Here is a 13,098-nt window from a genome sequence, read left to right as displayed (position 1 = left end):
TTAAGCAATTGTAGGCACAAAACTAAAGGTTGAATAAATTGATGAGGAGCAACTTTACCTGATTTTGGTAAAGATCTGCTTTTGAAAAATGTGCTCTTTCAATTTGATTTTAATCAGCACATTTTACAAAAAAAGAAAAAGAGCAAGATGTACTCAGGATTCAGAAAGTTGTATGTGGTGGAGAATTTCTTGGACGTTTCCTGCGACAGAAGAGCACACAGAGTGTACTAACCAGGCTTTTGTGGGCACTGCCGGGTACTCCCGACGGTCGGAGTGCATCTTACAGTAGGAACACTTTGAGCAGAAGGTTGAGCCCCCAGGTTCAATGGTCATCCTGCAGACATCCTTCATTCCTTCCTTTTACAAGTTGAAAGGGCGTGTATCCAGTTCTATCAACTGGAAGTATTTTCCATATTAATAACCAGAAAAACAGTGCAAACTAGCTTAAAAAATAGACCAGCCTAAAAATATAAGAGGTACTTACTGACTGATGATACTGAAAAATCCAAAGGCAGGACCAAAGCAAGCAGTTAGAACAGGGTGAGTAGGACTGGCCTCTTCTGTTCCCTGAAAAGGTGGCCTTGAGAAGTTCCTGAGATGGTCATTGTTCTTCAGCATTCTCTATGAAAGCAAGATTTCCTGCTCCAGAGTTCTCAGCAAAACTCCTAGGGCTGACTGGCTCAGTTCAGGTGCTTGGCTAAACTAATAACCATAAACCAGGGGAGGAAACCTCCCCAGGACAGAGACCTGGGTCTCAGTGCCGCTCTGAACCAGCTCATGCGGGAGAAGACTTGATGCTGTAGTTTAAACCGCACTTCCTTAGCAGCGGAAGTGGGCTCAATCCCAGGAAGGCTTTTCCATTGCTGGGAAAACTCAGGCATAACATGAACAAAGGAAGGACCGGGACGGTGTGCCTATACATTGTTGCTCTTACATCCTCAAAGAAAGAGGAACTCCCCATGTCTGCAGCCTTTACCTGTGCCCAGGAGTAGGAGTTATTTAGAAAGGAGAGTTATGTCTGTGAGAGAAGCAGTTTGTAAGGAGAGAAGGAAGTGTGAGGCACTCGGGCTTTTTGTTGATGATAACTGTGAAGAGTGTTTTTTCTCAGGAGTAGCCTCAATTAGCATCTTGATGTATATGAGCAAACTGACTCATTTCCTTGAGAACTCAATTAGGATTTCTCTTACTAAGTAGGTTTGAAAGTATAGTCTCAGCTAAGAACACTTCCACATCAATGTTGAAGGTAAGGCCTATTAGCCTTGTGTCTCCAGGTAATTACATGTATCTTCATAATTATGTATGAACATTATAGTGAAACCTAAAGAGAGTATGTGGACTGATGAACATGTGTTTGCTTATCAAGGCACATATATTTTTTTCTAGTAGTAATAACTCTAGAAATATTGATGTGCTTTGGGCAGAGAATTAAGTATTTTGCCTTTAATGTTTAAAACAGTTAATTATAGGTTCCAAATAAATATATTTTTGGAAATGCAAAGTAAGTCTGATATTTAGTTCTTAATTCAGATCTTGAGTATTTGGTCATGAATAAATAATTTTTGGTAGACATTTATGACAGTATATCAGATACAACGTCATTGTCTAGGCTTTATTTTCTCTTTCATCGTGAAAAGTTAGTTCAGCAGATATTTATTATTCTCTTGTGTTTGTCAGTTAAAACAGCTAGTGTGTGTCATGAATCATTTGCATATAAGTCATTATAAGCCCAACTCAAAGCTATAAAAATTGGAAGCATCCAGAAGATGGGTTACACTTACTGAAATAAACATAATTCATAGATTGAGTAATCATGCAATTCATTCCTTTTTTTCCTGACTTTTTTTCCCCAGAACCGAATGGAGGAAAGCAAAGCACTCTTTAGAACGATTATCACATATCCCTGGTTCCAGAACTCCTCAGTCATTCTGTTCTTAAACAAGAAGGATCTTCTAGAGGAGAAAATTATGTATTCCCACCTAGTTGACTACTTCCCAGAATATGACGGTAAGTATCAGTAGCTGAGGATGGGCTTTGCCAGTGCCCTGTGGCTGCAGAGCCTGTGTTTGTGACTGTTGAAGTACAAATTACTGTTTGCTCTGTCTTGTAATGACACAAAATGTTTTATGTCCTAATACTGAAAGTTACAGAAAAAGAATTTCTCATATGTTTTGAAATAATCGGATCAGAGGAAAGAATAATCCAGTACTTTTGACCAATTGTGTATCTGACATTATAGTTTCCTCTCTCCCTCCCTTTCATTTTGTTGGAACCCACCCCTGCCTCTGTCTGGGAAGAGAACAGTTTTGTGGTCAAGAGCTCATCTCTAAGTCAGATTCAAATCTGATACTTGCTGTATTTGTAGAGCTATAGTCAAAGTCATTTGATTTTCTGGGCCTTTGGACAAAACCCGTGGGATTGTTTTATAGAATGTAACAGATATACATGTGTGTGGGGGTGTGTGTGTATATATACACACACATATGTATACACATATATATATTAAAATAGTTATCATAATGCCTGACGAATAATGAATATTTAGGAAACGTTTACTTTTGGGAGACTTCATGGCCCAGTGAAAGCCCATGATCCTTACAATAGTAGCTATCCTTTAAGCTCTTCACCCAGCACTTAGAATCTGCTATACCCACTTCATTACTCCTATGGCCTTGAATTACTTTCTTAATCCTTAAAAAAAGAGGCCTTTCCCAAGTAGGCTATGAAATTCGTAAACTGGACACCCAGCTACTCTTAGAAGTACTTTTTAATTAAGTGCATCCACATCCACCTACCCTAAAACAAGTGAGACACAGCCATTGCCCTATAAAAGTTTCAGTATAGATTAGGAGGGCCAAACTATGCCTGCTGCCGGTTTTTGTGTTTCGTTTTGTTTTGTTTTATACAGCCACACTCATTGCTGTGGCTGCTTTTATGCTATAACAGCAGAAGTGAGGGTGACAGAGTCAGTCATCTGCAAAACGTAAAATATTTACTCTTTGGCTCTTTACAAAGCAAGTTAGCCAACCCTGGTTCAGACAGTAATTAAAGGCATGCACTTTGAAAGTCTCAGAGTTCCAGTGGTGTTTCTCAGTGGTCATATTGCTCTGGATAAATTTATTAAATTGGTCCTCTGTTTCTTCCTGAGTAAAAATGATTGAATAGGATCATATGGAAATCACTTAGCACAGCACATGGTATGGGTAAGAGCCAAACCCAGAAGTCCTTATTACAGAATGTGTGTTGCAGCAAGATAATAAACTATATTTAAAATTACCTTTTCAGCAGATAATATCCATAATGGGTATTATTAGTTCAACAGTATTTTTGTACTTCTACAAGCTCCTGGGAAATTATTATTTATAAACTAAGAGTAACCTTGGCTTATACCTTTCCATGAAGACACAAAAGCATCAGGGACGGAGGTGTAGTCATCCTTTTGTCCCACACGCATTTGACATGGTGCTGGCTCCTGGAAGGCGAGTATTACTTGTTTAATGCACTCAAGTTCCCATCTCAGATACATAGAAGGATTTGAAAGCTGGTGAACTAAAATGCATGCATTTGGGGATGTTGCCATGTTGTAGAAATAGTGCCCCTCTTTTGTTAGCAGTATATCTACATTTTCTCTCCAAGTACACTTTCTTCTGTGCTTTGCTTTGCTTTTAAAAACAACACTCTGACCTAAATAGCATTTTCTCTTTAAAACTTTTTATTTTGCTATTAGCTGGAGACAAGTAATAAGTGCCTACACAGACTGTGGATGGAAGTAACTTAATGTTTAGTTTCCTTGCTGTCCCCTGTTACAAGCTATTTCTTTTCCACACAAAACCTTCCTGAGTAACATGAGTGTGAAGCAGACCCAGGCAGATGTAATTGCCTTCCAGACCTGGAAGGAGACTCTTCTTAATTTTTGTCAGAGTTAGGTGAGAATCAGTGGATGGAAAATGAACTGCTACACAGCCCCCTCAGCGTCCCCAGAGCCAGGTCATTTTCCTGACATGCTTGCATAAGGACAGATCACACTGCCCACCTACAAATCTTGAAACGCAACCCCAGACTCCACCCATAACAGCCATAGCCACGCCACGGGGCAGGTGACTGTTCTGCAAAAAAACCACTCTTCTTTGTTGAGTGTTTGCAGAACTGTTTGTTTCTCTCTGCAGCATTTTTCTCATCTCTTTAAAAATCTTAATCTCATAATTTCCCCAGATTCCCTATCAAGTATGAGCATTTCCCTTCCAATATGTGCCTGTTGTGAGTGCTTTGATATCCAAAGATGTTTTTACTGTTAACCTCCCACAGTGCCCACATAACGCCCATAGGAAATGTGGCACAGAAGAAGAAAAGACACTGATTTTACTATTCTCAAAGCAAACGCAGCTGTCATTTCATGAAGCTCAAAAGCCCTTGTAAGATGAACTAAGGCCAAAAAAATCTAGGCCCACTCAGTAGTGGTAATAAGCATGTTTATAGTATTATAAATTCACACTTCCACATTTCTGCACTTACAAGGTCTTAATCATAATGAATACTATTTCTGCAGTTCTTTTCGGGAAGGGAAATTACCATTCTACATGGACTTGAATTGCAAATGTTCATAGAGACTGGAATTCTGTTCCTACTATGATGAATAGAATGCTTTTTTTGTAGTTTACATTTATTCAAATAATTTATGCTTACAAACATAATATACTCCAAGTGTACTTCAGTGAACTTGAATCTGGTTTTTATATTCCTTGAGTAAATAAAGAAGAAAAAAAGTTGCGGTCCCTTCCTTCCCAATATACTAAGTAAAAAATCATCCAGCTCAATCACAGGCCAGAAATAATATTATGATTTTATGAAAATGACAGGCTTCTGCTGTGACAATCTTATTAGTCTCTGGTTTTAAATATTTTTAGTACTGCTGTGGAACTAGGAAGTTAACCATAGTAATTGAGAAATGTAGGATGTTAAATATTTACATATTTTTAAATTTTTATTAGTATAGGTGTGCAGTATATAGTGATTATATTCATCATGGGGAGTTAGTACATATACATAACACATCTTAATTCATTTTTCTTTTGGTACTGGGGATCAAACGCAGGACCTTGCGCTTGCAAGGCAGGCATGGCACCACTGAGCTAAATCTTTGGCTCTACATGTTAATTCTTTTTATGTTCCCCTCTCCCTTCCATCTCTTGATCTCCTTCCCATTAAATAAAATTTAATAATTACGTAAAATGTTTTAATTGGTGTGCTTTTATTTAATATGATTCCAGCTTTCTCAGTTGCTGTCAAAAATTTCAGTTCGCGGCACCTAACTCAAAAATATGAACAGTACTTTTATTAACTCCTAACTTCTAGCAGTGTTGGATATAAGTTCATAGGAGTGAGCTCCAATTAGTACTAAGGTCAATTTGAAAATTTTCAAGTTGGCAGTCTAAAAATCAGAATGTATTTTAGTTAGAAGTGGTGGTCTGGCTCTCTGTAAAGTTCTCAAACTTAAATGTATCCCAACTTTGCATCTTAACCTTTTTGAGTGCAATTGCATGGCATTAATTCCACTTATAGTAATGTGCAGCCATCACCAGGATTTCCAATTTTTTTTTTCATCACCCCAGCTACGCAGTAACCACCCCATTTTTCTCCCCTTTCCACCTGGTAATCCCTATTCTACTTTCTCTGATTCTGCCTAGGTACCTCTTTTAAGAGGAATTATACAGTATTTCTCACATCTGGTTTATTTTACTTATATGTTTTCAAGGTTCATACACCTTGTAGCATCTGTTAGAACCTCATTTCACTTATGGCTGTCTAATTGAATGCCACGCCAGCTTTGGCCTATCTGCTCACCAGCTGATGGGTTTTGTCCACCTCCTAGCTCTTGTGACTGATGCTGCAGTAACACTGACCTGTGGGAGCCCCTGCTCTTGAATCTTTTGGATGTAGACTTAGGAGTAGAATTGCTGGGCCATGTGGGAATTGTTTCTTTAAATCTTTAAGGAAGTTTCCTACAAACTTTTTTCAATGGCTGCACCATTGTACATGCCTACCACCAGTTCATGAGGGTACAAACTTCTCTTCCTTGCCAATAGTTATTTACTACTTTAAAAAACTTACAGCCATTCTAGGAGGAGAAGGTATATCTTATGATTTTAGTTGACATTTCCCTAAATGAGTAACAGAGTTAAGCATTTTTTCATATGCTTATTGGTCATTTATATATCTTCTTTTTGAAGAAATGTGTATTCAGATATTCCCTGCTTACTTCTTTGCTCATTCATTTATTCATTCATTCATGTATTGGTTGTACTGAGGCTCAAACCCAGGCCTTGATCATGCTTAGGCAAGTGTTCTGTTATCTGTTGCTGACCTATATCCTCAGCCCTTTTACCCACTTTTTAATACAGCTGTTTGCCTTTTTGTTGAGTTGTAGGAATTCTTTTAGTCCAATTTATTGATGCTTTTCTTTTGCTGCTGCTGCTTTGGTGTCATATCTAAGAGTTCACTGCGAAATTAATATGCTTCTAATTTATCCTGATAAATATATCACAGTTCTTATACCAAAACATCTAGGGCAATGCTTAGTACATAAAAGACTCCAAATAAATGTGAAAAAATGTAAACCAAGTCTTTTCATAATCACACATAGTGAACTGAATGTTTAATGTAGGGTGCTCAGAAACACCAGAAGTCAACAAAGCAAGACCGCGGAGGACAGTGGACCTGACCTTAAGGTCCTGATGTTGGATTCTGAGTTTTTTTGGGGGTTTTTTGGTGCTGGGGATCGAACTCAGATCCTTCCACTTGCGCAGCAGGCAGCGAAACCACTGAGCCAAATCCCCAATAAATCTTCCTAATTTTTTTTTTTTTTTTGGTACCGGGGATCAAACTCGGGTCCTTGTGCTTGCGCAGCAGGCGGCGAAACCACTGAGCCAAATCCCCGGCCCGGATTCTGAGACTTTAATCTGTAGAATGTAAAATGATCCATAAGAGGGGGTCTTTGGAGCCAGATTGATAAGATAGCCTGAGGCGGCTATGTCTGTATGCACACTTTTTTTGCGGGGTGGCAGGGGGAGGTGATGTATTGGGGATCGAACTCAGGACCCTGCACTTGCAAGGCAGGCGCATTGCCAGTGGGCTAAATCCCTGGCCCTGTACACTTATTATGGAGCTGGAATACTTTACTCAGTGGAACAGAAGTGAGCTGTCACTCCCCTACTAAACAGCCTACAGTGCCTCCCCATCAACCAAAGAAATGGAATAAAGAAACTTAGCATGACTTCAAATTGTCTCTCTGTTTGCACCTATCCCTATTTTATTGGTGGGTGGATGGGTGAACTGAATGGAAAGCTAAAATGACAAAAGAAATTACACCAGTAGTGTTAGAAAACATGATCATATCAATCTGCAATGCAGTTTAGTCTCCATGAGCAATGACAAAATAAATATTTATTGAATGAATGATGAACAAATGCATTAATGATCATCTAACAAGCTCCTTTTTTTTTTTTTTTTGCTTGGCAAACAGGACCCCAGAGAGATGCCCAGGCAGCTCGAGAATTCATCCTGAAGATGTTCGTGGACCTGAACCCAGACAGTGACAAAATTATCTACTCCCACTTCACGTGCGCCACAGACACCGAGAACATCCGCTTTGTCTTTGCTGCTGTCAAGGACACCATCCTCCAGTTGAACCTGAAGGAGTACAATCTGGTCTAATTGTGCCTCCCTTCCCTTCCCTGGTGGGCTATTGAAGATATACAAGAGGGACTGTATTTCTGTGGAAAACAATTTGCATAATACTAATTTATTGCCGTCCTGGACTCTGTGCGCATATCCACAGAGTTTGTAGTAAATATTATGATTTTATTTAAACTCTTCAGAGGAAAAACAGGATGCTGAAGTACAGTCCCAGCACATTTCCTCTCTATTTTTTTTTTAGGCAAAACCTTGTGACTCAATCTATTTTAAATTTTCAGTTATGCACTCACAAAGAGTCAGTCTCTCTCTCTCTCTCTCTCTCTCTCTCTCTCTCTCTCTCTCTCTCTCTCTCTCTCTCTCTCTCTTCCCCTCTCTCCCTCTCTCCCTCTCTGCCTCTCTCCCTCTCTCCCTCTCTCCCCCTCCCCCCCTTTTCTATTGAGCAAAATGAAGCTGATTTTCCTTTTTCATAATCCATATCTTCTCCCTGAATTTTCCCCCCAGGTTACAACACACAACAGCCTTTATTCTGGCTCCATTCTTTGTCAAATTTTTCTCTGGAATGATAATCAGGACATTGTCATTCGATTTAAGCCATCCTACATCAGCTTAATCTAACAATTTTTAGTATTTGCTGAAGGATTATATGTATTACTACTATGGTTCTGTATTGTGCTCCATACATATGTAGTGTTTCTATATTATTGTCTCACTTTGGACTGGGATAGTGGATGCCCGTTGAACAGTTAAGCATCATTTCTTTTGGGTTTTGACCTTCAGCTGCATTTTAATTGCCCAAAAAAATGCTCAGAAGTCAGAGGGCTGGGCAGACATACACACTGGGAGTCCTTTCTTTTGAAATCCATGTGCCATTGTCCTTCCTTCCTTTCTTGCTTTTCTTTTTTTCCTCTCCTCATCTTCTTTAACTGTTAATTGCAGATGCCAAAAAATATGCCAACACACACTACATTCCCCCAATGGCTGCTACCCAGGTTCTTCTTTTCAGAGGTTTTTCTTAACTGTTTATTTAGCTCCAACTTTTCCTTTCCTCTTTTTTTCCTTTGTGTTTGGGCCACAATTTTAAAGTGATTTTTATTATGGGTATGTGCTGCCAAAGCTGGCCGTCAAATAAAATGAATTAAAAAGAGCTTAATTAAAGCCAGCATCTTCAAATGTAAGCAAGTAAGACTGTGAACTCTAAGATGACTGGCTGAGAATGAACCTGAAATACCAATTGCCAAACAGTTGGTAACTGTAAATTTGACTCTCACAGTCCATTCTTTTCTTTGCCCTTAAGATTACATTGTTTATTGTCCATGTCCCACATTGATTGTCCAAATCAGCAGTGTAGAAAAGTATCCTTTGTGCTTTATCATGAAATCTGCTTATGTTTCTTTGTTTGAAGCCAGTTTTACTTACTCTTTATGTTCTTTAAATTCAAGTAAGTTTGCCAAGAACATCAGTTGATAGTATTATCCTGACACCTTTAATTTGAGGAAAAAAAAAAAGTGACTGCTAGTTTACCATATTCAGGGTCTTCTTGAGATGGTGACTGGTTAAGTTGAACATGAAGAAAATTTGTGTATTTAATTCAAAAATACCCTCTCAGTGTTCCGTTGAACATGTATTTATGTAACTGAACCTACTAGGAGAGATGTTTGGAATTCTATATGTGCAATTTTTCAGCAAATGCAAGAAATACAGCACATGTATCCATAAGCTTCTGTCAAGCAGTCTAAGTTGAAATGTGATTTAAGAAAATAAATCATGATTGCTACAAAGCTGCTGGGAAGCTAGAATTAGCCCATGATGCTGTTCTTGATACTACTTGGCACTAGTCTGAACTTCTATATTAATCATTTTTTTTGAGTAACGAAGGGGAGAGGGAAAATTAACAATTTATTAGATGAGTACCAAAGTTACTCAGTAGTAATGAAATATTCTTATTCTTCACTCTCCCAGTCTCAAAACCCACAGGTTACTCTTTTTTTCCTTGCTCAGAAAAGCGCCTGTAATTTAATTAACAAACATTCCGCCTGTAGGTGTAGTGCAATTACGAATGCTCTTAATCATTGTACATACATCTCTTGATATTGCAGCATCCATACTGGCTTTGTAATCATTAATTTTGGGGCAGATTGAATGTGCTGTATTGATATGTATCTATGTAATTGTATTGTATGTCTTATAGCTAATTCACATTTTGAATAATGTTATTTTATTTACTTTTTTAAGAGAGGAGAATGTAAATTTGTCAGTTTATTTCTGACTAGGGATATTGTTTTCCATTTAGAAAAGAAGAAAAAAAACCTTACTATCATACAGAGCGGTACTAGCATCGTGCTGTATAAAATCATTTGCACATTCCTGAGTAGAGGTATACTGATTATAAGACCCAAAGGTAATTTCATAGCAAAATACATAAAATCAGTTGGAGCTTTTATACAAACATGGAAACCAACTTTGTAGAACTTTTGCCATTTGATCTAGGATTGGAATATGAGCTTTTATACAATTCATATTCTTATTTGGCAAATGCACAGTTTAGTATTACCTCTCTGATGGCCTTTATTAGAAAGGCAGTTTTAGAAGCTATTGTGATCCATTAAGGAGATGTTTTAACAGCTAGAGACCACTGCTTGCCTGAAAGGGCAATCTTAAATTTGGTGCAGCAAAAACAAAGACAAAAAAACAAAAAACAAAAAAAAAGAAAAGAAAAAAAGTAAACAACATTTGATGGCCTACAGTGTGTATAGAGAAAACCTCATCACAAGATCATAAGTGTTACAGTTTTAGGGAATCAAGATATTCTATTTAATAGAGCTATAGTAGATGTAGTTGATTAAACCTGATCTCAAAGCTCATAGGAGCTGAGCAAAACAGGGAAAGATTGTTATATTTGTCTTTATGAAATTGGGATGGAATTTGCTATGCAGAATTGAGGTTTGTGGCTTCACTGCTCATCCTGGGGTGCATGACAGGATCCCTTCTTTTGAGAAAGGAAAAAATTGATCACCCTAGCTGCAGCGATGCATAGAAACCTAATTGTATCCACATTAGTCAATTGAAGCTAAAGGATTTTTTGTTGTTTCTTTGGGGTTTTATTGAAAGGGCGAGGGGTGGGAAGGGATTCTTTTCAGTTTTGTATAAAAACAAAGTTTACTCATGCTTTCTCTTCTATTGTGATTGCAAGCGTTCTAAGCGTGTGCTGCTGGACTCTTGTTGATGTTCTAGGTAATGGAGGCTTGTGGCGAATTTTATGGTGATGCACATGTCTTACTCAAAACACAGGAACCTTCCTTCAGTATGCCAAGGCAAGCAGCCATTTCATGACTCACTGAACACACCGCAGTGTACCAGTTTACAGATGATTTTTCCCTCTTTTTTTGTGTGATGGGGCAGTTCCAACCCATAGAGAATTCCTTATTTGTAAATTGGAGGTTTCTACTATATGCCTTACAGAGCTTAAATTCAGAAGTTTGTGCCTCATATCTGAAACAAAGGGAAATAACACGCCCATTCAAAAGTCAGTAAGTCCCCTCGAACTTGTGGGGTTTTGTTTTGGGGGATTTTGGTTTTTGAGTTCTATTTTTTTCTTTCTTAATAATGACATATAAAGAGCTCTGTTCAATGTCATAAGTAGACTGGAAACAAAATTTAGGAATCTTCATATGTTGTTTACTAACAGATGTCATTTACAAAAGGTATTCAAAAAACATCTGAAACTTTTTTTTGGTAGATTATATTTAAAAAGGAAATTCAGCTAAAGGGCAATTTACTTTTTGTACTTCAGACTATCTTGATTGTCAAAGTGTATGAACTGTAATTTAAAAATCTATACTGCCATATGATTGTAAATTTTAGTTGTCTTAAGTTAGGAATTGGTAAAAAGCTATGCTGGATTTGGGTCAGAATAACTTCATTATTTGCAAAAAAAAGTTAAAAATAATGGGAAGAAAGGGCTGCATAATGAGATATTGCAAGAATCACATATTGGTTGGAAATTCCCCTTGGATTACCTTCAGATTACCCTCAATTTCCCTTTGTTTTCAGTTTCTCAAAAAGAATTAATGAAATGAAATATAGCAGAATGTTAACCCATATGAAAATAAAGTGTACCCAAATATTGTATATTGCTGCGCTTCTTAAAACTAAGGGTTTAAGAGTCGATCCCCGGTACCAAAAAAAAACAAAGGGTTTAAAACCACTTAATTGGTCATTAACATCTCAAATGATAAAATAAGATGTGCTTGGTATATGCATTCATATTTTCTCCCAAAGATATTCTTTGGTTAGAAATACACACAAAAATTGAAACTAGTAATTTTGTGTTTATCTCTCTCTACATATTTCCAGCATATGTAGCACTAATAGATCTGTCCTGGTACCCGTGTCTTTGGGATTTCATTTTGGTTCCATCAAATCAGGAAAAGAAATGGCTTAGGTAGAGATTTTTGGAGCCAGACACCTGCTGGTTAGTAGATACTTAGTACAGTCTAAACTTGTCATTTGTTTTCTTAAGAAAATAAACCATTTCCTGCTCTATTTCCAACTGCCACTGCCCTTTCAGTAACATCCTTGCCTCTAGAATCTTGTTAAAGTATGCACACACACCTCGTACACAGTAGGTGCTCAGATATTAATTTCTTTCTTGCCCTCATCTACCACATGGCCTCCATTTCCCCACAATTCCAACCCAACAATACATGGTATTTACATATTATGAAAATAGCTATTGGGTAAATTTGGATCTTACTTGGGTAAAGAAATTTTGACTTTCATAGAAGCTTTTTTTTAGGGAAGAATAACAGGGAGGAAAGTATTCTTCAGTAGAATACTTTTAGGATTAGAAAAAAAGATGGAAAATTACTGTGTAACTTTGTCCAGGTTACATTGATTGAAACTCATTTTCAGTGGATTTCTTTTCCTTGAAGAATTCTCTAAATGCAGCTTCCTGCTGGATTCCTCAGCCATCATCATGTTGGAAACCCTGACTAGGCCTATGTATTTAGGGAGTTTTGTCAGAAAACATTTTTAACTTGCAGTATTTAAATGAATCATATTTACTGTTCTTAAAATGTCATTCAAATGCATGTATTGTCTATTGTTTGGGGATGGGAACTAGTTTTGCAAAAAAACACACCTTATGTTGTATAATAATGCCCTAATGATCTTGCTGGTTAAAAATACAGTATTTTTGGCCATAATTTGGTACTACAGTATTCTTCATTCTTGAGTTTTGTTTCCCTTGAAGTTACCTAAGCCCCTCTCAGAATATCTTGTATTATAAAGAATCTTTGCTTCCTCAAACACTTTCTAGTGCACATACATTTTCCAAAGCAGGTGGCTTTAATGATTTCTAAACACACACACAGCCTTTTTCTTATCTCTACATAATCAGAAATTTCAGTC

The 13,098-nt window shown here is 37.5% G+C and overlaps 1 protein-coding gene across 1 annotated transcript in view; it reads left to right on the top strand.

The window, feature by feature from the left end:
• The window catches only part of Gnaq (G protein subunit alpha q), a 328,305-nt gene extending 315,412 nt beyond the window's left edge, over positions 1-12,893 (top strand). Inside the window, exons 6-7 of the mRNA XM_004862540.4 lie at positions 1,851-2,004; positions 7,517-12,893. Of these exons, the coding sequence (XP_004862597.1) occupies positions 1,851-2,004; positions 7,517-7,707 (345 nt within the window). The 3' untranslated portion in view covers positions 7,708-12,893. The remainder of the gene's footprint in view (positions 1-1,850; positions 2,005-7,516) is intronic.
• The last annotated feature ends 205 nt before the right edge of the window (positions 12,894-13,098 follow it).

Source organism: Heterocephalus glaber, unplaced genomic scaffold (assembly GCF_053883595.1).
Source record: "Heterocephalus glaber isolate CG9 unplaced genomic scaffold, H.glaber_assembly_v1.0 deba00001481, whole genome shotgun sequence".
NCBI classification, from domain to species: Eukaryota; Metazoa; Chordata; class Mammalia; order Rodentia; family Bathyergidae; genus Heterocephalus; species Heterocephalus glaber.
Note: the sequence above shows the minus strand (reverse complement) of the source record. Positions and strands in the feature narration are given on the sequence as shown.